The 26,782-nt window shown below is 45.7% G+C and overlaps 1 protein-coding gene across 1 annotated transcript in view; it reads left to right on the forward strand.

The window, feature by feature from the left end:
• Window positions 1-94: 94 nt before the first annotated feature.
• OMA1 (OMA1 zinc metallopeptidase) overlaps window positions 95-26,782 on the forward strand; it is a 46,843-nt gene continuing 20,155 nt past the window's right edge. Inside the window, exons 1-7 of the mRNA XM_040407351.1 lie at window positions 95-164; window positions 10,944-11,375; window positions 11,926-12,154; window positions 14,122-14,298; window positions 14,859-14,966; window positions 23,849-23,977; window positions 24,689-24,763. Of these exons, the coding sequence (XP_040263285.1) occupies window positions 10,948-11,375; window positions 11,926-12,154; window positions 14,122-14,298; window positions 14,859-14,966; window positions 23,849-23,977; window positions 24,689-24,763 (1,146 nt within the window). The 5' untranslated portion in view covers window positions 95-164; window positions 10,944-10,947. The remainder of the gene's footprint in view (window positions 165-10,943; window positions 11,376-11,925; window positions 12,155-14,121; window positions 14,299-14,858; window positions 14,967-23,848; window positions 23,978-24,688; window positions 24,764-26,782) is intronic.

Genomic DNA, 26,782 nt, shown 5'->3' on the forward strand with positions numbered 1-26,782 from the left:
CGGGTTAAGGCCTCGGAGATGAATCAGTTTTCTTATCCCATTGTACCATGCTGGTAATAAAATGTGTTCCCTAGCTAGTATTTGTTAAAAGCGGGTGCACCAAGATGGCGGCGACGTGACAACCATGAGCTCTGCCTCTTCTGCCCGTTTCTCCTCCAGGCTGGGTGAGTCTGTTGCCCGGGGGGCGTACTTAGAAACGTTGTGTTAGAGGTGGACGGCAGTAAATGGAAGCGGCCCTGACCTGCTCCTCCTGGCTGCAGACTTGTGGTGAGTAGAGGTCGTTGTCAGTGTGCAGGGAAGGTGACAGCAGGTGACAGGACCCCGAGCTACATCACAGGGGTCCTCAGTGACAGCTGTGGAACTACAAATCCCAGCACGCCCTTGCCAGTCAGTATTAATATGCAAAAGTATTCCACTATGAAAAGTTCTGCAACTATCTGATACACTTTTTGTGTTTTATTGCTTTATAATTTTCAAGATCGGTACTTGCTGTCAGTGAATGGAAGCATTCTAGTTTTGATTGAAAACCAGAAAACATGTTGTGCCCTTCTCTGCTTGTTCAGTGTCTGCACAGGGTTTGCTCCAGGGATTGGGGGTCATTTGCAAACATTTCATGTCAGTAATGTATTTGCGTACAATGTATGACCCACTTTTTTAAATGCCGTGTGACCGTAAATTTGCCGGCCCAGGATTTCAGCCCCGGCAAATTTACTAACATTTAATCTTGGAAACATATATAAATATTAGATATAAACTACGCCAGCCAGCGCCGCAAGGACAGCCATACATGCGCTTCATTTATGACAAGACGCAGGCCTCGTCATAAATTAGATGAATGTAATGGAAGCGCAGAGGGGGAAACTAAGGGTACTTTCATAGAGTTCCGTCCTAGGGGCTCAATACCGGAAAAGAACTGATCTGTTTTATCCTAATGCATTCTGAATGGAGAGCAATCCGTTCAGGATGTCTTCAGTTCCGTCTTTTCGACTGCTCAGGACTGAGATAATACCGCAGCATGCTACGGTTTTATCTCCGGTCAAAAATCCGGAACACATGCCGGATCCAGCATTTTTTTCCATAGGAAAGTATTAGTGCCCGATCCGGCATTCAAAATACCGCAATGCCGGATCCGTCCCTCAGACCGAAAAAAATAAAATGCCGGATCCGTTTTTCCGGATGACACCGGAAAGATGGATCCGGCATTTCAATGCATTTGTAAGGCCTCTTTCACACTTGCGTTGTTGGGATCCGGCATGCACTTCCGTTGCCGGAGGTGCCTGCCGGATCCGGAAAAACGCAAGTGTACTGAAAGCATTTGAAGACGGAACCGTCTTCCAAATGCTTTCAGTGTTACTATGGCACCCAGGACGCTATTAAGGTCCTGGTTGCCATAGTAGGAGCGGGGAGCGGGGGAGCAGTATACTTACAGTCCGTGCGGCTCCCGGGGCGCTCCAGAATGACGTCAGAGCGCCCCATGCGCATGGATGACGTGATCCATGTGATCACATGATCCATGCGCTTGGGGCGCCCTGACGTCACTCTGGAGCGCCCGGGGAGCCGCACGGACGGTAAGTACACTGCTCCCCCGCTCCCCACTACACTTACCATGGCTGTCAGGACTTTAGCGTCCCGGCAGCCATGGTAACCACTCTGAAAAAGCTAAATGTCGGCTCCGGCAATGCGCCGAAACGACGTTTAGCTTAAGGCCGGATCCGGATCAATGCCTTCCAATGGGCATTAATTCCGGATCCGGCCTTGCGGCAAGTGTTCCGGATTTTTGGCCGGAGCAAAAAGCGCAGCATGCTGCGGTATTTTCTCCGGCCAACAAACGTTCCGTTCCGGAACTGAAGACATCCTGATGCATCCTGAACGGATTACTCTCCATTCAGAATGCATTAGGATAATCCTGATCAGGATTCTTCCGGCATAGAGCCCCGACGACGGAACTCTATGCCGGAAGACAAGAACGCAGGTGTGAAAGAGCCCTAAGACGGATCGGGATCCTGATCAGTCTTACAAATGCCATCAGTTGGCATACGTTTTGACGGATCCAGCAGGCAGTTCCGGCGACGGAATCCTCTGCCGCAAGTGTGAAAGTATCCTAAGACTGGAGTAAATATGCCCCACTGAGTTCTGCATTTGGATTTGCATGCACTACCAGCCAAGTAGATGAGATTCAAAAATTTTCATGGTGTGAATTTTCAATGTGTGAACAGACCTGAGGTGTGGAATCTGAATTCTGCAGCATGCCAGTTATTTCTGCGATATCTATTGCAGAATGGGCAGCACGGTGGCTGAGTGGTTGGCGGTGCCTGGGTGGTTGGCGGTGCCTGGGTGGTTGGCGGTGGCTGAGTGGTTGGCGGTGGCTGAGTGGTTGGCGGTGGCTGAGTGGTTGGCGGTGGCTGAGTGGTTGGCGGTGGCTGAGTGGTTGGCACTGGTGCCTTGCAGTGGTTGGCACTGGTGCCTTGCAGTGGTTGGCGGTGGCTGAGTGGTTGGCGGTGGCTGAGTGGTTGGCGGTGGCTGAGTGGTTGGCGGTGGCTGAGTGGTTGGCACTGGTGCCTTGCAGTGGTTGGCGGTGGCTGAGTGGTTGGCGGTGGCTGAGTGGTTGGCAGTGGTTGGCGGTGGCTGAGTGGTTGGCAGTGGTTGGCACTGGTGCCTTGCAGTGCTGGTGTCTTGGGTTTGAATATGACCAAGGAGTTTGTATGTTCGCCCCGTGTTTGCCTGGGTTTCCTCCGGTTTCCTCCCACACTCCATAGACAGACTGATAGGGAAGCTAGATTGTGAGCCCCATTGGGGACAGTGTGATGATTTCTGTAAAGCGCTACGGAATATGTTAGCGCTATGTAAGTCCATAAAATGAAAATAAATTCACGCTTTGCAATGCATTGATTGATATCTGCAGCAAATCCTAGATTCAATCCAAACATGTCAAATCCGGATTTTGCTGCAGATTCGTTATGGAAATTTAGCGAAAATCCACATGAAATTCTGCAGAGAAAATCCGCATCAAATGTATTCCCGTGATCAGGTAGCCTTGGAATTCCTATAGGGATTTTATTGCTAAAGGAGGCTCTCATTGTGCATTAACTTTCTTTACTCCTCCAATAGCAGCAAGAAAACTATTACAAGAGGTGAAAGAAAGTTTTTTCAAAACAGGTAATAAATATGTAAATGAGAAGTCCAGCTAGCCAATCCATGATCTTCCTGGTCTATAAGAGGCGAGGAGAACGTAGCCCCGCCTCTTTCTTGCTGCTCCCAACTAGAAGAGATGCGGATAGAGAATCTTTGTCTTTCATACTTATTAACCGTATTTGTGAATCGATAGAACTGATACTATTTGATTGTCGGTTGCCATGGTTGTACTGCCCGTTTCCTAAAGGGCTTGCATCTTTTCCTGGTCGGCGCCGAGACCTTCGCTATTGCCCATCTGTGGCAGTCTTTCTTCCTCTCTCCCTTTCCTGACGCCCGACGTTTCTGCCGCTCTGTTGCTTGCCTTGAATTCCCCAAAACTTACCTCCTTCCTTCTTCGGTCCATTCCTTATCGGCGCCATCTTTTTCTCTCAGCACCGAAGGGTCATGGCGCTCCGCTCTGCTCAAACTGTGAGGCGATTGCGCGCGCTTTTCAAAATACCTCAGCGCAACTAATCACCTCACAGAGAGTTCCCTGCTTCTCTAAAGTCTGCACAAATAAAACAACATTAAATATATATATATATATATATATATATATATATATATATATATCCACCTCTGTACATCTGCATTTACGCTCATGTGGTTGTTTTTTATACATATCTGTATATATTTATTGTATATGCTGATAGTGTATATGTATAAAAATATCTTCTATTATACCACATTCCTTCTCATTTAATTTTCCCATTTTTTTTTCTCTTCTATCCATACACATATATTTAGCAACATGAATCCCTCAGAGAATCAATCTAATCCCCCATCCACTCAACCCATGCCTATGGGCTATGAGGTATTAACTACGGATTCTATCCAGCAAATGGTGGATCAATCCGTCTCTCAATCAGTATCCGTGGCGATACAGTCAGCCATGGTATCTATTCAAGACTCTATTTCTAGATCTTTTTCCTTGGTTGTAAACCAAAGGACACCTCAAGTTTACACTTCTACTCCGTCTGACAACTTCCTTTCAGCGGAAGATTCTATTACGGAGCTAGCCAAGAGATTCAAAAAATCAGGCAAATCTGCCAAGAAAAGAAGGTTTTCTGACGACCCTAAGATCCCCAATATCCCTAAATCCGACACTATGGGGAAGGGTCAAGATCCTAATGAATGTCCACATAAGTTAGGCGGTAATGACAATTGTGGTGAAAATCCCCACAAAAGACCCTCCGCCCGGGAGGAGACTACCAATATCTGGGCTATGACAGCCAGTAAGAGGGCTAAGAATATCTCTTACAAAGATCTATCTTCCACCTCCTCATCAGCTGACTCTGATTCAGGTTCAGAAGATTATTTACCATTTTACTATGAAGACGACTCCTCTGAGAATCCTGAGGATTCTTTTTCGACTAGCCAACTCCCAGACTCCCTGGTCCTAGACAGTCAACCCTGACCAGATAAAACACCCCTAGATCTAGAGAGTGGGTTCCCCAACCTCAACAAATCCCTGGATAGATCCTCCAGAAACAAATTAAAAGCGGAGTGTCCGAGACCTACTCTGCCTCACAAAAAAATCCCAAACTCCAGATTTTTCCCAACATCTTTAAATACCTAAATAAAACCGGAAAAAAATCCCAAAAGAGGTCTTGACAGATCATCAAAATTATGTCAAGATAAACTTCTAGACTTATTAGGACCTCTCACTAAAATATTGGATTTGTCAGAACAAGCCGTTATTATGTGCCAACCTGTAGACATGTCAGTCCTACGTGGCTGGGCCCAAAGGGCCATCTGTTTCTTTGGAAACATTAATTCCGCCCTCAGCGTGGAAAGAAGACGTAACGTCTAAATGAAATTGGACCCACAGCTTACTCATCTGGCCAACTCAGACCCTGATACGTCTGCTAAGGGTCTCCTCTTCGGAGACACCCTCCATCAAGGAGATAGGAAAGTTCGTCGGAGTGTTTACCTCTCTCGACACGGCCAAAATATCGTTGAAAAAAGTAGGCCAACCAAAAAATTTTGGCAGGGCTGGGAAAGGCAGGGGCCGCTTTCCCAGCCGAACTTCACAGTTCAGACAAACTCAGCAGGCCCCCTTCCACTCAGACAGACCTACCACCTTTACACCATCCACTACACCATTCTTCCCGACCAGAGGATGTCCATGGAGAGCCCGAGGCCATCAAGGTTTCCCTAGATCGAGACAATCATCAGGTAAGCTTTTTTTTATCCCAAACAATCCCCACATTCCTCTCGGAGGAAGACTAAAACATTTTTTCCAAACATGGTCTTCTCTAACCTCAGACTCATGGGTCCTGAATACCATCTCAGGCTATCAGATAAATTTCCAATCCCCTCCCTCACAGAACCACATCCCTTAACCAATACATTTCTCCACTCTCTAGATCAAAACCTCATAGAGTCCGAGATACAGGATCTTTTCTACAAGAGAGCTATCATCCAAGTACCACCCCTATCTCCGGGTTTCATCAGAAACATCTTTCTAGTAAAAAAGAAAGATGGGGGTCACAGACCTGTCATAATTTTAAAAACCCTCAACGATTTTGTTGCTTATCATCACTTCAAAATGGAAGGAATCCATTATTACTCCCTCAAGACTGGCTAATAAAAATAGACCTAAAAGATGCTTATCTCACCGTACCCATACACCCTTACCATCAACCTTTCCTACAATTTTTCTGGAACAACCAGAAATGGCAAATTACTTGCCTTCCATTTGGCCTATTATCGGCCCCATGGTGCTTCACCAAATTAATGAAACCGGTTATCTCATCCCTAAGATCCTGAGGTGTACGTCTAATTATATATTTAGACGATATTCTAATTATGGCACAATCACTCTCACTATTCCTTATTCGTTCACAATGGACCATTTCCCTTCTAACCAGTCTTAGTTTTCTAATCAATTACAAGAAATCCGTCCTCTCCCCATCCAGGGAAATAGAATTTCTGGGCTTCAATATCAATACCGTCTCCGCTCTATTGAGTCTCCCTGATTCGAAAAGAAATCCGATCAGTATTAAACAAACATCTAGTATCCCTACGCACCATTGCACGGATTGTGGGACTGTTATCGGCCTCCATACAAGCCATCTTCCCCGCCCCGTTACACTACAGAGCCCTCCAACGCCTCAAAACACAACATCTACGGGAGGGCCTACAATATTCGAACAAAGTTCCCCTATCTCCAGAAGCCAAAGAAGAACTTCTCTGGTGGCTCCAACACATCCAGATCTGGAACGGAAAAATAATATTCAATTCCTTACCGGATCTGGTCCTAGAATCAGACGCCAGCCTATCGGGCTGGGGTGCTCGTTGCGGTCCTTACTCTACAGGAGGGAAATGGTCAGAAATAGAATCTCGCTTACACATCAATTGTCTGGAGCTACTAGCCGCTTCTTTCGCCCTGAAAAGTTTTGCGAAAGACAAGTCACACTGCTGCATCCTACTACGTATGGACAATATCACAGCAGTTCAATACATCAACCGATTCTAAGCGATATTGCCAAAGATTTTTGGCATTTCTGTCTGGACAGGGATACCTCCCTAAAAGCAGAATATCTCCCGGGTTTGATAAACTCAGTTGCCGACTGGAATTCCCGATACCTTTCGGATTCCCGCGATTGGCAATTGAACCTCTCATCTTCCAACAGATCAACAAACTATGGGGTCCCCTCCACATGGATCTATTCGCATCACGACTGAACACCCAACTATCCACCTTCTTCAGCTGGCGTTCAGATCCAGACGCTTTAGCTCTGGATGCTCTTCGCAAAATTTGGCCACAAAAACGTTTTTACGCCTTTCCCCCCTTCGCTTTGATCCCCAGAGTTCTACTTCAGACAATTGCCCAGAGATCCACACTAGTGATCATCACTCCGTGGTGGCCGTCTCAAGCATGGTTCCACACACTACTCAGTCTGGCGATAGATATCCCGACAATTCTCCCTTTTTCCCAGGATCTCCTCCGAGACCCTTCGGGACATCTCCACCCTCTGATCCTATCGGGACACCTAGCGTTAGTAGCTTGGTTGATTTCAGGCAATCAAGAATCGATCTCTGCCTTTCACAATCTACTCTCGACATCCTCTCTGACGAATGGGCCCCAGGTATCAGAAAGGCTTATAGATCAGCCTTGAAAATTTGTCTTCATTGGTGCTCTCAACGGCATTTGGATCCCATTCACGCACCTATTACCCACATATTAAACTTCCTTTCTGAATCCTTTGATATTGGGAAAGCTTATAGGACCATGAACCTTTACCGTTCTGCAATATCTTCAGAACATGCCCCTTTTAACTCCATCCCTGTTGGTAAACACCCAAGTGTCTGCAGACCTCTGAAAGGCATTCGTTTTAGGAAACCCCCTAAACCCAGAGACCATTCCACTTGGGATGTTACCTTCCTTCTAAACCTTTTTTCTAATTGGGAAAACAACGAACATCTTTCCCTAAAATTACTCTCCTTTAAACTCACTACACCTTTATGTCTCATCTCCATCAAAAGAGTCTCAGACGTCAGAGCCCCTAACGGAGTAACCTTCCAAATTGCCAGACGAACCAAAACCAACCTACATATGGTCTTTTACCCAGCTTTCCTGTTCAACGATAAACTATGCGTTGTCCGCTGTTTAAAAACATACGAATCCATGACCCAATCTCTACGCACCCCTCAATCTTCCCAACTTCTTATCTCATTCCGTAAACCACATCTTCCAGTATCTTCCCCTACATTAGCCAGATTTTTGCTGCCAAGATCCGGTAAATTCAAGCTACTTCTTCTCTGGTCGCCATCAAGAAAGAGGCGGGGTCTACGTTCTCCTCACCTCTTATACACTAGGAAGATCACGGATTGGCTAGCTGGACTTCTCATTTACATATTTATTACCTGTTTTGAAAAAACTTTCTTTCACCTGTTGTAATAGTTTTCTTGCTGCTATTGGAGTAGTAAAGAAAGTTAATGCACAATGAGAGCCTCCTGTCTTCAATAAAATCTATATTTTCCGTTTCAATAGCTAGGAGAATCTTCAATTCTCCACTGCTTCTCTGCTGTGGTGTTAGCAGATAGAAAACTGCTCATAAGGCAGTTCCCTAAGGGCATGTTCGCACCAGCACCAGTCATTGCAGTTGCAATGCACCTCTCAGATGAACACTGTAAAAAATAAAAACTGTGCTAAATAAACAATTTTTTTTTTGTCACCTTACATTACAAAAAGTACAACAGTAAGCGATCAAAAAGGCGTATGCCCACCAAAATAGTACCAATCTAACCGTCACCTCATCCCGCAAAAAATGAGACCCTACCTAAGACAATCGCCCAAAAAATTAAAAAAAACTATGGCCCAGAATGTTATTGTGTAAAACCTAAGTAAATAAAAAAAGTATACATATTAAGTATCACCGCGTCCGTATCGACCGGCTCTATAAAAATATCACATGACCTAACCCCTCAGGTGAACACCGTAAAAAAAACAAAAACGGTGTAAAATAAGCCATTTTTTGTCACCTTACATCACAAAAAGTGTAATAGCAAGCAATCAAAAAGTCATATGCACCCCAAAATAGTGCCACTCAAACCGTCATCTCATTCCGCAAAAAATGAGACCCTACCTAAGATAATCGCCCAAAAACTGAAAAAACTATGGCTCTCAGACTATGGAGACACTAAAACATGATTTTTTTTTTGTTTCAAAAATGAAATCATTGTGTAAAACTTACATAAATAAACTTGTATACATATTAGATATCGCCGCGTCCGTGACAACCTGCTCTATAAAAATACCACATGATCTAACCTGTCAGATGAATGTTGTAAATAGCAAAAAAAACGGAGCCAAAACAGCTATTTCTTGTTACCTTGCCTCACAAAAAGTGTAATATAGAGCAACCAAAAATCATATGTACCCTAAACTAGTACCAACAAAACTTCCACCCTATCCCGTAGTTTATAAAATGGGTCACTTTTTTGGAGTTTCTACCCTAGGGGTGCATCAGGGGGGCTTAAATGGGACATGGTGTAAAAAAAAAAAACAGTCCAGCAAAACCTGCCTTCCAAAAACCGTATGGCATTCCTTTCCTTCTGCGCCCTGCCGTATGCCCGTACAGCGGTTTACGACCACATATGGGGTGTTTCTGTAAACTACAGAATCAGGGCCATAAATATTGAGTTTGGTTTGGCTGTTAACCCTTGCTTTGTAACTGGGAAAAAAATATTAAAATGGAATATCTGCCAAAAAAGTGAAATTTTGAAATTGTATCTCTATTTTCCATTAATTCTTGTGGAACACCTAAAGGGTTAACGACGTTTGTAAAATCAGTTATGAATACCTTGAGGGGTGTAGTTTCTTGAATGGGGTCATTTTTGGGTGGTTTCTATTATGTAAGCCTCACAAAGTGACTTCAGACCTGAACTGGTCCTTTTAAAAAGTTGGTTTTTGAAAATTTCTGAGAAATTTCAAGATTTACTTCTAAGCCTTGTAAGGTCCCCCAAAAATAAAATGTCATTCCCAAAATGATCCAAACATGAAGTAGACATATGGGGAATGTAAATAACTCTTTTTGTAGGTATTACTATGTATTATAAAAGTAGAGAAATTGAAACTTGGAAATTTGCTAATTATTCAAAATTTTGGGCAAATTTTGTATTTATTTTTTTTATAAATAAAAATGATTTTTTTTAACTTCATTTTACCAGTGTCATGAAGTACAATATGTGATGAAAGAACTATCTCAGAATAGCCTGGATAAGTCAAAGCGTTTTAAAGTTATTACCACTTAAAGTGACACTGGTCAGATTTGCAAAAAATGGCCTGATCCTTAAAGGGACTCTGTCACCACTTTCTAACCCCCCCTTTTAAAAGTATTGTTATCTCCATGGCGCCCCTGTGATTACAAAGGTGTTGTTAGAAGATAAATTCGCCGTCTCCTTTTGATAAAAAGAGCTTTTATCTAACCTGTCAATCTTCTTGATAAGGTGCCCAGGGCGTTTCTGTTGGTCTCAAGCTGCCGCCCGCCGCCGCCGCTGTTGGTGCCCAGCTCCTCCCCTGATGCTTTCAGCGCCGCCTGAATATAATGAAATACGCCTCCGGCTCTCGCTCAGTGCCCCCTCCTTTTAAAAGATCCCGCGCGTGCGCACAGGCCTGTGCCTGATGCGCCCGTGCGGACATTTACAATCAGCCTCATTGAGCGAAGTGCGCATGCGCGCACTTCGCTCAATCTCCTCATCAGACGAGCACTGCAGCCGGCCGGCTGCAGTGCTCGTCTGATGAGGAGGTTGAGCGAAGTGCGCGCATGCGCACTTCGCTCAATGAGGCTGATTGTAAATGTCCGCACGGGCGCATCAGGCACAGGCCTGTGCGCACGCGCGGGATCTTTTAAAAGGAGGGGGCACTGAGCGAGAGCCGGAGGCGTATTTCATTATATTCAGGCGGCGCTGAAAGCATCAGGGGAGGAGCTGGGCACCAACAGCGGCGGCGGCGGGCGGCAGCTTGAGACCAACAGAAACGCCCTGGGCACCTTATCAAGAAGATTGACAGGTTAGATAAAAGCTCTTTTTATCAAAAGGAGACGGCGAATTTATCTTCTAACAACACCTTTGTAATCACAGGGGTGCCATGGAGATAACAATACTTTTAAAAGGGGGGGTTAGAAAGTGGTGACAGAGTCCCTTTAAGGTCAAAATGAGCCCGATCTCTAAGGGGTTAAATGATGAGTGAAACATTGTAACCTTTCTGTTATGATACGCTGTATGTGTGTAAGATTAAACATTGTAATTCTTCTGTCTTATAGGGAGATGATGGAGGCCGCCTGGATCCGGTGCATCTCCAGACAGAGACTGTCCCCTCCGCTCAGACTGATCTCTTCCAGATTAACCCCTCATAAATGCTTCTTAACACCAGATCCGACCAGGCCGGCCATTGCCCTGAGGACCGGACTGTGTCCTCCCGCTGCTGTACACCTCGGCTTCCCGTTATTCTCCACATATGCATCCAGGACCTCGGTCTATGGAGGATGTGGCCTGAAACATCTCCGTCATGGACACAGCCCGGTGGTGTATGCTAGTTCTATACAGAGCTGGGACCGGACTCTCCCCAGAGCCCAGAACTTCATGGGGGGCCGCAGATCCATCCACACCACCCGCCGCCTGAACGTCCTCTTACCACCTCATATCTGGATCTTTATCAAACCGGTGCAGAAACTGTTTGCGATTATACTTGGCAGGTCCTGTATAACCTGTTACTTTTATTATTACACATGAGAGGGCTTTTCCTGAAATACTCTGTGCTGCTGTTAAACTCTGCACCTTCCTCTATGTAACTCAAAATCTGTCATCTTCCACTCGTCTCCATTCTCTTCCGTCCAGTGTTACTGCTCTGCTCACATGCACTATCACAGGGTCAGCACACTTCTTTCCTGAAGTACTTTGTGCTGCTGGGAAATCCTGCTCCTTCCACTATGTAGCTCTTAGCCTCCATTCTATAAGTGTGACACTTATTCTGCCACGTGCAACCCTGTCCTCACATTGTCACAGGAGTGAACAGGTTACCGTCTCCCACACGATCCTGAAATACTTTGTGCTGCTGAGCAGCCCTTCTTCTACTATATAACTCTGTCTGTGACCCACTTGTCTAGATCCTTGGCACATCATTACAGAAGTGGACAGGTCAGCATGCGGCTCTTCTCCTGAAATACTCTGTGCTGCTCCTTCCACAATCATGATGCCTGTGGACGGGTTGTCTTGTCTTCTCACTGATGTCTCTTATTTTTCTAGGAGTGTGAGGAGATGGTGGAAATCTCTTCCAGCAAACAAGCGGCAGCTGTTTAAAGAGAGTGTGAGGCGGAATAAGTGGAAGGTGTCTCTTGGTGCCGCAGCGCTGGGAATTCTCTTCATTCTCTTTTACTTCACCAATCTGGAGGAGACTCCTGTTACAGGACGCAGCCGGCTCCTGGTGTTCAGGAAGGAGGACTACGATCTGCTGACCAGCTTGGAGTATGAGAACGTGAGTATCATCCCCAGACCATGTAATGTCAGGAACCATAGTTTGACTGACGCAGTGCAATCTTATCAGCCTTAGAAAGGCATGAAGACCCAGGATGGTTAGATCCTCCTCCACCATGGACTTTGTGTATATATTATACTCCAGAGCTGCACTCACTATTCTGCTGGTGCAGTCACTGTGTACATACATTACTTATCCTGTACTGATCCTGAGTTACATCCTGTATTATACTCCAGAGCTGCACTCACTATTCTGCTGGTGCAGTCACTGTGTACATACATTACTTATCCTGTACTGATCCTGAGTTACATCCTGTATTATACTCCAGAGCTGCACTCACTATTCTGCTCACTATTTTTGGAATTGGGCAGCAAGCATATTGTTGAGGGGGAGTTAATTACTGTACATATGACACTTTCCAGAATACAGATCACCAGAGCAAGCCTACTGCAGACACTGTGCAGGCAACTGATATTAGTAGATTTCAGCTCTGAAGCCTGCAGAATAGTAAGTGCAGCTTTAGAACATAACACCGTCTGTAACTCAGGATGATTACAGGGACTGCAGAGGGACTACAGTGCATCCATTACACCAGGCTGTAATGGACTATAACACGTCTGCTCCGCAGTGGATGCCTCCCCCTCATAGCGTTCCTCGCCACCTCCTTCCTGCAGCATCATCTACCTCCAGGTCGCACGTGTTTTTCTGGGTAGAGATGAATCGTGCTGCCGTCTACTTAAGCGATAGAAAACGGATGTTATTTGCGCAGTTAGGTGCCAGCTGTGAACAATTCTCCTTGATGAAAATCTAATTCATTTTGAAAGAACGATTTCAGTGAAAGGAGACAAAATAACATTTTTCACGGCCAAACTAGTAAAAGCAGCAGGACGCTAATGCGGCAATAAAGACGCTCGAGACTCCTTATAAGTGATATGGGAGCGGAATCGGCTCATTACATCAGATATTCATCAGTATTAGAAGAGGAGGCGAAGAACGGCCCGTTATAAGGATTATAATAGACAGATTCCCCCCGTACTGGGTCTATCTATCTATCTATCTATCTATCTATCTATCTATCTATCTATCTATCTATCTATCTATCTATCTATCTATCTATCTATCTATCTATCTATCTATCTATCTATCTATTATCTATCTATCCATCTCATATCTATCTATCTATCTCCTATCTATCTATCTATCTATCTATCTATCTATCTATCTATCTCTCTATCCTATCACCCTGCTTTCCCAGAGTCCTGAACGACGCACCTTTCTCTTTGAGGAGTCCGATGCGCCGTCCCCCTGGCACCCGTCGTAGCGGCCGTCCATGGCTGTCACGTTGATTCCTCAAGTCCGTGAATGATGAATGTGCCTCTTTATGTAGTAATATGGGAGTGGGGAAAGTGTCTGGCTTGTGGGAAAGCTGGGTGAGCATTACCCAGGACCGGTATTATACAGCAGGGATGTGACTGCACAGCAGGCAGGTTTGCCTTTCAGGATCCCGGGAAAGCTGTGTGGACAGGAGAGGGGGGCTGGAGCCCGTCTCAGTCCATAATTGGGTGATTTATAAGGCAATTGAGTGTTTTGCGGTGAGTAGTGTTATCGGACGGCGGGTCATTGAAGTCTCTCCGCTCCCGCAGATTATCTCCCGCGTCCAACAATAAAACCCATTATTTCCCTTTTATTCCCCTGTTTCCGCCCTATGACAGAAGACATTGCTGGACACAGAGGATTTTTCCAAGCGCAGCAAATCTGGCCTGTTCCTCCCTTTTAATTTCTTCTCAGAGATAACCTGGTATGGAGTCGCCTCTTAGGGGTCTCCCCCGGTTCATGGGCTCATTCGTCTCCCCCGCTGCGGAACAGATAGGACAATTCTAATAGACAAGAGATTAACGTATGGAACCTGCTGAGCTGTCGCTTTCCAGATTTTACCACCTTCTTTCTTTTACGTTATCTCCTTGCAGATGATGGAGGAGTTTAAGGACGCCATACTTCCCGCACAGAGCAAACTTCATCAGCTGGTGCAGAAGGTCGTCGACCACCTTATCACCTGCAACCGCGACCTGGCCGAGGTGTCCAAGATCCAGTGGACCGTGCACGTGGTGGACAAGCCGGAGGTCATCAACGCTTACGTGCTGCCGGTGAGACGTCTACTATACTACCTTACCAGCCCAGGCCTAACTACGACCCCCAGCATGCTAGGAGTTGTAGTTTCACAACAGCTGGAGAGCTTATATTGGAATCCACTATGTTAGGACATAATAAAGTACCAAAGAGGAGTCTCACAATGGTAGAGTATGGTTAATGATGAGTACACTCTATCAGATCACTTTCAGATTCTACTCCAGTCGCCTCCAAAGCTGCTTTCTGGATTTTTCTAGTTTCCCCTTCATATTCGTCAGCCCTGTGATCACAGTCCCATCCCCTGATGGCATTGCTGGACTCCATCATGAGCAGTCCAGTGTAGAAAGTGTAAAGTGCGTCAGTCACCGAGACCGGACTCCTTGAATTTTTAACCCATTGAGTGTCCCTCATAATGTAACCATGAAAGATTTCAGATTGTACCTGATACAGTATATGCGGACAGCTCGCTCTACCTCTGATGCACCCCGTCACATACACCGACAGATCTTACCTGTGAACGCTGCCGTGTCCCCATCATATTAACCAGGGCTGTGACATCTAATGATTTGTTTTGCAGAACGGTCAGATATTTGTGTTCACAGGGATGCTGAATGCAGTGAAGGACATTGATCAGCTGTCGTTTATTTTGGGTCATGAACTCGCACACGCCATTCTTGATCATACGGTAAGTACATAGGTGTAATATTGGTTACTTTAGAAGGAATATAACTACTATAATACTGCTCCTATGTATGACAATATAACTACTATAATACTGCCTCTATGTACAAGAATATAACTACTATAATACTGCTCCTATGTACAAGAATATAACTGCTATAATACTGCTCCTATGTACAAGAATATAACTACTATAATACTGCTCCTATGTACAGGAATATAACTACTATAATACTGCTTATATGTACAAGAATATAACTACTATAATACTGCTCCTATGTACAAGAATATAACTACTATAATACTGCCTCCTATGTACAAGAATATATCTACTATAATACTGCTCCTATGTACAAGAATATAACTACTATAATACTGCTCCTATGTACAGGAATATAACTACTATAATACTGCCTCCTGTGTACAAGAATATAACTACTATAATACTGCTTCCTATGTACAAGAATATAACTACTATAATACTGCTCCTATGTACAAGAATATAACTGCTATAATACTGCTCCTATGTACAAGAATATAACTGCTATAATACTGCTCCTATGTACAGGAATATAACTACTATAATACTGCCTCCTATGTACAAGAATATAACTACTATAATACTGCCTCCTATGTACAAGAATATAACTGCTATAATACTGCCTCCTATGTACAAGAATATAACTACTATAATACGGCTACTATGTACAGGAATATAACTACTATAATACTGCCACCTATGTACAAGAATATAACTACTATAATACTGCCACCTATGTACAAGAATATAACTACTATAATACTGCCTCCTATGTACAAGAATATAACTACTATAATACTGCCTCCTATGTACAAGAATATAACTACTATAATACTGCTCCTATGTACAAGAATATAACTACTATAATACTGCCTCCTATGTACAAGAATATAACTACTATAATACCGCCTCCTATGTACAAGAATATAACTACTATAATACTGCTCCTATGTGCAAGAATATAACTACTATAATACTGCCTCCTATGTACAAGAATATAACTACTATAATACTGCTCCTATGTACGAGAATATATTTGGTATAACCCCCCTTGGCTATGTGAATGTAACCACTAATTTTTATTTTTCACATAGTTCTCGTATAAATACAAAAATAGCAAAAAAGGGACTACTCTCTAGTAGCAAAATTAAGAAAATGTATTCACCCATGTAGGGCTCAACGTTTCGGCTCTGTAGTAGAGCCTCCCTCTAGTATAGAGCTGAAACGTTGCGTCCTACATGGGTGAATACATTTTCCTAATTTTACTACTAGAGAGTAGTCCCTTTTTTGCTATTTTGGGCGATTATCTAGTCCCATTGGGCTTGTCCCTCAAGTTGTAGGCTTTTGTCTGGTGCTGCCAATTTTCCTTCTCGTATAAATAAGAGATATAAGTTGTGACTGATGTGTCCGGTATTATTAGTATGTTACTGGGTATAATCTCCATATATTCCAGTTTATATCCCCTGATGATTATGGGGCTACTGGGGACGGGGGTTGGGATTGGCTGAATTTGCTGCTGAAATCCTCACGTCCGCTGCGACTAATAAACCGTAATTGGATCATTTTCTGGTAATGATGTATCTCCTCGCTCTCTGGCTCGGGCAGTCGATGAAGTAGGAACCTGCTCCGGATCAATACTTGTAAATTCCTTCTTTAGAGATAAGAGGTTGAGCGAGGTCTGTGTATTCCCTGCCGTGTTCTCCGCCAGCAGGGGGCAGTGTCAGAATAGAGGGGGGGGGGGGCACTAATGTGTCAATAGGTATTTATGTGGATATTTTGTTCTCGAAACGCGTGAGTGGTGCTGATAGCCTTTATATTCAGTAAGAGGTCGATGAACTTAAGGGCGGCCGGGCTCGGATCCACGTACATGTTCGCCTCTGCTTCTGTGTTAACGTGTTTTATTGTGAAGGCAGCTGGAGCCGAATTACTATGTTTCTAATTTGTACTGCTCCACGGGATGAGAGCGGAACCGCACCGGCCTGTCACCAGCATGTCGGCCAACCCATGACACTGCAGCCATTCACATATGACCGCTATATAGATAGCATCTGTAGTCAGCAGGGCTCCCAGGAGAGGTCGTCACTCAGCTTTCCTGAGTCCTGAAGGGCAAATCTGCCTAGAATTGTAGCAATATAGAAAAGCTAAATGTATCATCACTTCACTACAAGCTGGGAATTGTAACTGATAGACATCAGACGGGATGTGGGGATCCTTTCTGGACAAGCTGAAATCTTGGGTTACACTATTTATTATGTCCCATTCACACCAAGAGCTGCATTCAGAATTCTGCTGGTTTCTAATCATACCAGCAGAATAGTGAGTGCAGCTCTGGAGTATAATACAGGATGTAACTAGGTGATTTTCCTAGTCTATGACGGAAAGTCATGGTTTTATTAAAGACACGGAGGCTCCTATTGCTATCTCCTTCTTTACTGTCCACCAATAGCAGCAAAGAAAAATTTACATAACATGACGTAACCATAGTAACATCACCCTCCCCTCACAGTCCATATAACAGACGGCTCCTCCTATAGATCCTCCTCTTTCTTTACGAGCCTGACACCATGACTGGAACCACCGAACACGAAACCGGAACCTCGAATCGGGAAACGACCAGAACATCCTAACGAACACCATCAGCTCAGATCACTGGAACATTTCTTCATTGAAAGCCAACATGGCTATAACCGGAACAGAGCAACTGAAGCCCGGAGAGAATCAACTTCCTCCTGAAAGTAATAAACAGATTAAGCAATGGGCAGGAGAATACATTGCAAGTCATACGCGATCCTGCCAGAAGAAACATCGTAAGCCGACTATGCAGACATAGCATGCAAATCAGACTGAAAACCACAGAAAAATACATCATAAGGGAGGGAACCCTAGGGCGGGCAATACTCACCTCCGTGTCTTTAATAAAACCATGACTTTCCGTCATAGACTAGGAAAATCACCTAGTTTTACAGCAAGACACGGAGGCTCCTATTGCTAAGTTTAAAGTTGAGCAATCACAGCAGAAAACAAATGTGGAGGCGGTCTAAAATAATACTCCCTGAATGTTGAAGCTGAAGACCAGTCCGCAAGACGTAGAATATCCTCCAAACGTGTCCCCGAAACAGCCAAGGCGGTAGCCGATGCGCCCCTAGCGGAATGAGCGGTAAATATGGAGGTATCAATTCCTGCTAAAGACATCACCCACTTCATCCAACGCGCCAAAGTAGGGCTGGACACAGGACCGAACGGATGCCGAATGGACAGGAAGAGCTGAGGAACCGAAGACGATCGGTAAGTACGCGTCCGGGACTCATACTCCCTCAAACAAGCCACCGGGCAAAGAGCCGGCGAAGATGGAAAAGATGGATAAGAGACTGACCTAATGTTGGTCTTCGTACGTCTGGATATATTGAAGGTGACCCCATCCGGAGTAAATGACCTGGCGTCGTGATCAAGCGCCCGAACATCCGAGACCCGCTTACAGGATATAAGGCAAAAGAGAACCAATAACTTGGCAGACAACTGCCGTAACGTGAGATCCGGATTGCCTGGCCAATTGGATAAAAAAGACAAAACCGAAAACACGTCCCAAGTCGTGGTAAAGCGCGGACGGGGAGGACGAGACATGCGGGAACCGCGAAGCAAACGACATACGGAAGGGTGCTGTCCCACAGGGACACCATCAAAACCCTGATGCGTAGACGAAATAGCGGACCTGAACAAATTAATTGTCCGATAAGCCTTACCCGCTTCGAAAAGGGAAGTAAGAAAATGTAAAAGATGGGTCACAGGGGCCGAAACGGGATCCAAGTCCCGTTCCACGCACCAACCAGACCAAGATCGCCAGGCTGCCCGATAAGATTTTCTGGTGCCGGGAGCCCACACGTTGTCCAAAAGGCGTCTAGTTGCCTCCGAAATATCGCCGACTTCTCTAGGCGTCCTGAGATCCGGCAAGCTATCAGCCGCAGGGATCTGTCCGACAGGAGCGGGTGGTGCAATCCCTGAGGGTCCTGGAGGAGATCCACCCGAATCGGGAGAAGAAGAGGTACATCTATCAGGAGACCCAGCAGAGACGGAAACCAAGCCTGAGTCCCCCAGAAAGGGACCACCACCACCAATTCGGCCAGCTGACGACGAACGTGTAACATCATCCTCGGGATCATAGCAAATGGCGGGAATGCATACATCAGCGGACCGGACCAGGGTTGAAGGAACGCGTCCACTGCCTCTGCCGCCGGATCCGGGCGCCAGCTGAAAAACCGTGGAAGTTGGGTGTTGAGACGTGAGGCAAATAGGTCTATAGCAAAAGGACCCCAGTTCCTGGATAACTCGGAAAAGGTCTCTGGAGCCAGAATCCAATCGCTGCTGTCCGTAAGGTAACGAGAGCCCCAATCCGCCCGACTGTTGTGGAGACCCGGGAGATATTCCGCTTGAACCATGACCTCCCTGGAGAGACAAAAAGACCAGAAATCTTTCGCCAACCGAGCCAAGGTAGCCGAGCGCGTACCTCCCAACCGGTTGATGTAGCGCACCGCAGACACATTGTCCATCCGCAAACGAATGCACGCCCGAGCCATCCCGTTGGTGAAACTCCGAATGGCAAAGGAACCGGCAAGAAGTTCCAACGCGTTGATATGAAGTCGTGCCTCTTCTGTGGACCACCGGCCGCCCGTGGAGATCCCGTTGCAGTGGGCACCCCAGCCGTGAAGACTGGCGTCCGACTCGACAGTGAACTCGGGTTGTAAACCGAATATCGCCCTGCCGTTCCATGCGTCCAGGTTGTCGATCCACCACGCGATCTCTTCCCGAGATTCCGGGTCCAGGGTCAGAGTGTCTGCGAACACAGCGCCAGAGCGGAGGTGCGCTATCTTCAAGCGCTGAAGGGCCCTGTAGTGCAAAGGGGCTGGAAACACCGCTTGGATCGAAGAGGCGAGAAGGCCGATGATCCTGGCCAGATGGCGTAGGGACAACAGAGGCATAGACAGGGCATGTCTGAGTTCCTTGCGTATGGAACGCAGCTTCGTCGCGGGTAGCGAGAGGGATTCCGACACCGAACCGGTCGCATTAGTTTCGTGAAACACCACGGTGCTGAGGAAAGGCCGAAAGAGAGGCTAGAGAACCGCCAGATCTCTCCCTTCCACAGGAAACGCAGCAAGTCCCTGGAGGGGGCGGACACAGGTACTGTCAAGTAAGCGTCCTTGAGGTCTAGTTTTACAAACCAATCGCCCGGCATGAGGAGATCTCGTAGTAGATGGATGCCCTCCATCTTGAAGTGGCGATAGCGGACAATCGCATTCAGAGCCCGCAAATTGATAACTGGGCGCATCTGACCCCCTTTCTTCTGGACCAGAAAGATAGAGCTGACGACCCCCTTTGTGTATGGCGGGGCCCTCTCGATCGCCCGCTTGTGGTAGAGGGAAATGAGTTCTAGGTCTACCAGCGCGGCGTCGGGGCGAGACAGTAGGGAGGTGGGAGGGGGTGGAATCTGATCCGGCGAACCCACGAGTTCCACGTGGAAGCCTTCTATAGTGGATAAAATCCAAGGGTCGGATGTTATTGCCGCCCAAGCAGGGGAAAAATGAAGTAGTCTGCCCCCTATGCAATGATCCAAAGAAGCCCCCATCGGGGGAGGACGTACCGAAAGGACGTCGAGAGGACTGATTCCCTCTGTAGGATCTGCCACGCCATTGTCCACCTCTGGCAGGGAAGAAAGGGGATGGAAACCTCTATTCCTGGAAGGCGGGGCGTTGATGAAAGGAGCCTCTGCCCGCGTTGCGGGCTTGAAAATTGGAACGGCCGGACAGGCGGCCCCTAATACTGCCGGCCCTGGTGGAGACCCATCCCTGGAATTCTCTCCTAATGAAAGATTGGGCCTTATCTAGGGCAGTAAATGCTCCCACGAACCGACTCAAATCCTTAATAAAGGAGTCGCCAAAAAGATGACCCTGAGCATCTGCGCCTGATTCAGTCAGGGCCAGGTTGGCCAATTTCGGGTCTATTTTAAATAGAATGGCCTTTCTTCTCTCGATTGCTAAAGAGGAATTGGCGTTGCCAGCGATGCAGATCGCTCTCTGGATCCAGCCTCTCATCTCTTCTGGGTCAATAGGGGACCCATCCGATCTGGCATTCTCAGCCATCTCAAACAATTTGGCCAGAGGACCAAACACATCCAGGAGCTTGTCCTGACAGCTACGCAGAGCTGAGTCTAACCCCTTACGGGGATTCCAGCCGGACTTGGCAAGAAATTGTGTGACTTTGGGATCTACCACAGGAGTGTCACATACCTTATTAGGCACAATGGGCCTAGGGCATTCCGCCTTCATCTTATTGCGCGCCTCCTTGCTAAGGGGGCGGCGGACCCAGTACTCCAGGTATTTACCAACATGGTCCGTCGGCAACCACTCCGCCGATCTGGGATGGTGGAGGGCGTTGGGGTCAAACATGGGCTCTCCCAAAGGGTCAACAAGGGAAGAAGCTGGAGTAGCCCTAGCAGAGGAATCCTTCACTTGAGAAGTGGAAGGGGTGGGGCAGTGGGGGGCACTGGGCCCCGAGTGCGTTTCTTCCTCAGAATCAGCACTCGCTTCAGCAAAAGCCTCCTCATCTGACCTGATCTCGGCGTCAGAATCGCTTAATTGTTGCGCTCTAGCGCATTTCCAAGGCCGCGCCCGTTCTGCCTGGTGCGGAAAGGCTCTCTTACGCGATCTATGCGCGTGTTCAAGGTTGGCCGGAGGCGCACCAGTCAATTGTTCCTGTGGCACAGGAATATTCACAGTAGGAGGTTGCTGAGCTGTGGGAGCCGCAGGCTGCACAGACCCTGTAATAGGGTGGCCAGCCAGTGCTTGCGCAATAGTCTGCGACAGCACAGAGGACATGGAATCCATTTCAGCAGTGATTGCGGCCGAGACAGAGCGCTGCAGCGCTACTGCCTGGTTGTCAGCCCCAATATGGGAATCCCTCCCAGGGGATGAAGGTGCTGAGGCGTCAGGGGTTGGATCGGATAGAGGCATGACTAGTGCTAGATACAGGCTATACTAGGGCTCAGGTGGGAATATAGGGGAACTTAAGGGACCGGAGAGAGGCTATATAGCAGGGCAAACAGCGTAGTGAAGATAGACAGACAGGGTCAGTCACCCGATACAGAGGAGCGCCGGAGCAGGCGACTGGATCGCAGGACGGATGCGGTGAAATAAGAATGGCCGCCGAAGTCTCGCGAGACCCGGCGGGAAGAAAACAGAAGAAATTAAAATGGCCGCCGAAATCCCGCGAGAACAAGCAGGAGACGGCCAAAAGGAGTACCAATATGGCCGCCGAGATCTCGCGAGATCACGCGGCCATAGGCAAAAGACCGGGGAGAGCGCGGGAAGCGATGCGCCGATCAGGTATGACGGAACCTGAAAGAAAATACTATAAGGGTGCACAGTGAAACCGCAAGAAGCGGAACCTATGGGGGGAAAAACAGAAACAATAATGCTAAGGAAATAAAACCCCAGCAAATGCGATGGCCGCAGGGAACTAGTCCCAAGCAATGAGCAGCATCATAAACGCTAACAGAAGCGTGCAAATAAAGCAAGTGACAAATAAATACAGCAATTAAACTAGAATGCACAATTTAGACACAGGAGCTGCCAAACTGAGTACCTATCTTGGTGGCAGCAGCAAAGAAAGAGGAGGATCTATAGGAGGAGCGGCCTGTTATAGGGGCTGTGAGGGGAGGGTGATGTTACTATGGTTACGTCATGTTATGTAAACTTTACTGTCCACCAATAGCTGCAAAGAAAAGAAGGAGATAGCAATAGGAGCCTCCGTGTCTTGCTGTAAAACTCAGAATCAGTACAGGATAAGTAATGTATGTACACAGTGACTGCACCAGCAGAATAGTGAGTGCAGCTCTGGAGTATAATACAGGATGTAACTCAGGATCAGTACAGGATAAGTAATGTATGTACACAGCGACTCCACCAGCAGAATAGTGAGTGCAGCTCTGGGGTATAATACAGGATGTAACTCAGGATCAGTACAGGATAAGTAATGTATGTACACAGCAACTGCACCAGCAGAATAGTGAGTGCAGCTCTGGAGTATAATACAGGATGTAACTCAGGATCAGTACAGGATAAGTAATGTATGTACGCAGTGACTGCACCAGCAGAATAGTGAGTGCAGCTCTGGAGTATAATACAGGATGTAACTCAGGATCAGTACAGGATAAGTAATGTATGTACACAGTGACTGCACCAGCAGAATAGTGAGTGCAGCTCTGGAGTATAATACAGGATGTAACTCAGGATCAGTACAGGATAAGTAATGTATGTACACAGTGACTGCACCAGCAGAATAGTGAGTGCAGCTCTGGAGTATAATACAGGATGTAACTCAGGATCGGTACAGGATAAGTAATGTATGTACACAGTGACTGCACCAGCAGAACAGTGAGTGCAGCTCTGGAGTATAATACAGGATGTACCCCTGGATTTGTATGTATATTTTATCTGTATATAAACTATAATATAATGACATTACAAGAATTAGAAATTATATTCTGCAGATAAAGCCGTTCCTGTGAGGCGATGATAATATACACCTAATGACAAATAAATCCCGCACCTGGATGCAGTTGTCGGAATGAAGCTTTCTGTGTGGCTGTAATGATGATATTTGCGGCTTTGTTACAGGGCAGTACTGTTGCGCCCTCTTGTGGCAGGACGCTGTCTCTCATCAGGCCACCCTATAATCATTTACATAACTTCATGCTGAGTTTAGCAGCAGTCAGACATGTCGGGTGGCGGTATTATTTTGTCATAGTGAAATTCTCTTTCTTCTGTCTCTAATGTCTCCTTTTCTGATCCTTGCAGGCGGAGAGGGCGAGCGTCAACCATTTCCTGGACTTCCTCTTCCTCATCTCTCTAGCCATGATTTGGGCTATCTGCCCCATGGACAGCCTCGCTGTTGTCGGTCAGTGGGTTCAGTCCAAACTACGAGAGGTGAGGGCAGCACCTTCAGAGCCAGGAGCTCACGTAGGACGCCACTTATAGTCACTGGACGGAATACAGCTACGGTCGTGTAGTTACATTAGTGGATCACATGGGTCTGACCTCCGCCAGTCACGTATTTGCTTCATATTTTGGGTCTACCCCTATTCCCACAGTCCAGCGCGGGTAGAGATGATCATGTAATCTTCACTTGTATGGGAAGTACAGTAATTACAGGTCTGTAGGAATTTACCCACTATGACCACTAGGGGGAGCAGCCCGTCAGTGCTCAGTTATTCCAGTGCATCTGCAGAGCGTAGGGATATAGGGAGGGGTCGGGCGCTGCTCGTTATAAAGGGGTAGAGGGGTTCGGGGGCATACATTTCTCATTAATGACTCTAACCGATCCAAGCATCATTAAATGCAGACATGGCAGAGATGTTCCAGCCCCCCCCCCCCCCCCATTATTGCCAATGAGGTCGACAACCTGTCCTGAGCTAAGGTTTCCTTCCATACTTACAGTCTGCACTGATACATTGTAACAAACTACTAGGATAGCGGATAGGTTTATGTTGTGTAGTCTTGATACAAGTGTAACAAAACCGCAGCCGTGAGACATATTAAATCAGAATGTTGTTGTTGAATTAATGAATGGTGTAATAAAAACGACATTATAAACAAGTGGAAAAACCCAAACCTGATGTGACGTCCATTCTCTTCTAGTTTCTGTTCGATCGGCCGTACAACCGCACACTGGAGGCTGAAGCAGATAAAGTGGGACTAGAGCTCGCTGCAAAGGTAACCTACACCAGGCGGTATAACGGGCCTGATAACGTATATCGCTCGCCTGCCTGCACTAATATAACAACTACAGGGATGACGTACCGCCAACATGACAGTGTAATACAGGTCACAGGAGCAGTATTATAGTAGTTATATTATTGTACATAGGAGCAGTATTATAGTAGTTATATTCTTGTACATAGGAGCAGTATTATAGTAGTTATATTCTTGTACATAGAAGGCAGTAATATAGTAATTATATTCTTGTACATAGGAGCAGTATTATAGTAGTTATATTCTTGTACATAGGAGCAGTATTATAGTAGTTATATTCTTGTACATAGGAGCAGTATTATAGTAGTTATATTCTTGTACATAGGAGCAGTATTATAGTAGTTATATTCTTGTACATAGGAGCAGTATTATAGTAGTTATATTCTTGTACATATAAGCAGTATTATAGTAGTTATATTCTTGTACACAGGAGGCAGTATTATAGTAGTTATATTCTTGTACATAGGAGCAGTATTATAGTAGTTATATTCTTGTACATAGGAGCAGTATTATAGTAGTTATATTCTTGTACATAGGAGCAGTATTATAGTAGTTATATTCCTGTACATAGAAGGCAGTATTATAGTAGTTATATTCTTGTACATAGGAGCAGTATTATAGTAGTTATATTCTTGTACATAGGAGCAGTATTATAGCAGTTATATATTCTTGTACATAGGAGGCAGTATTATTGTAGTTATATTCTTGTACATAGGAGGCAGGATTATAGTAGTTATATTCTTGTACATAGGAGGTAGTATTATAGTAGTTATATTCTTGTACATAGGAGCAGTATTACAGTAGTTATATTCTTGTACATAGGAGCAGTATTATAGTAGTTATATTCTTGTGCATAGGAGCAGTATTATAGTAGTTATATTCTTGTACATAGGAGCAGTATTATAGTAGTTATATTCTTGTGCATAGGAGCAGTATTATAGTAGTTATATTCTTGTACATAGGAGCAGTATTATAGTAGTTATATTCTTGTACATAGAAGGCAGTATTATAGTAGTTATATTCTTGTACATAGGAGGCAGTATTATAGTGGTTATATTCTTGTACATAGGAGCAGTATTATAGTAGTTATATTCTTAACCATATTTCTTTTTATTGAGGTAAGAAAACAAGGCCACATGCCTACATAAGACATCAGTATCATAACATTAAAAGTTACAGTAGTTATCCAGCATACAAGTCATGAGTAGGCAATACTAGCGATTATCATCATCATCATCACCATAAAACAAACATCAAAAGGAGGAAAAAAGGGGAGGAGGGGGAGACAATGGGTTAGGTGGGGGAGGGGGCAGAGAAGTGAGGGAATCCTGCTCTATCATGTGAAATTCCTGTGTGATTTCCATGGGGACCATAGCTTTAGGAAACAATGGCGAGAGTTTGTTTCCCAATGCGCCAGTTCCTCAAAGCGGTAGATATGATCCACCTTGTCCGTCCACATATCTAGATTTGGTGGGGAATCAGTTTTCCACAAAAGGGGAACCAGTAATCTCGCAGCTGTGATCAGCATTGTAGGGAGATTATTCTTAGCAGGGGTTATCGTGCTATTAGGGCACCACAGTAGGATAAGTTTAGCATCTAATAGGACTTTAGTTTTGCAAACGCTATTAATCATTGATTCTATCAATTTCCAAAACGGTTGAATCTTATGGCAGAACCACCAGATGTGTGATAATGAACCGGTTTCTATGCCACACCTCCAGCACACCTCAGGTACCTCAGGATTAAGTTTGTGCAAGAATTCAGGAGTTTTGTACCATCTACTTAGTAGCTTAAAAGAATTCTCCTGAATTCTTACACAGCGACTGAAGCCATGAGAGTGGGCTAAAACAAAGGCCCTCTCTGGTTCCGTCAGGATCATAGAAAGCTCTCGCTCCCATGAAGTCACATAACCGAGCTCTGGAGGTAAAGAGGAAAGCAATTCCTTATACATCTGGGATAATGGCCTAAGAGGAGGCCTAG

The sequence above is a fragment of the Bufo bufo genome, chromosome 9 (genome assembly GCF_905171765.1).
Source record: "Bufo bufo chromosome 9, aBufBuf1.1, whole genome shotgun sequence".
Classification (NCBI taxonomy): domain Eukaryota; kingdom Metazoa; phylum Chordata; class Amphibia; order Anura; family Bufonidae; genus Bufo; species Bufo bufo.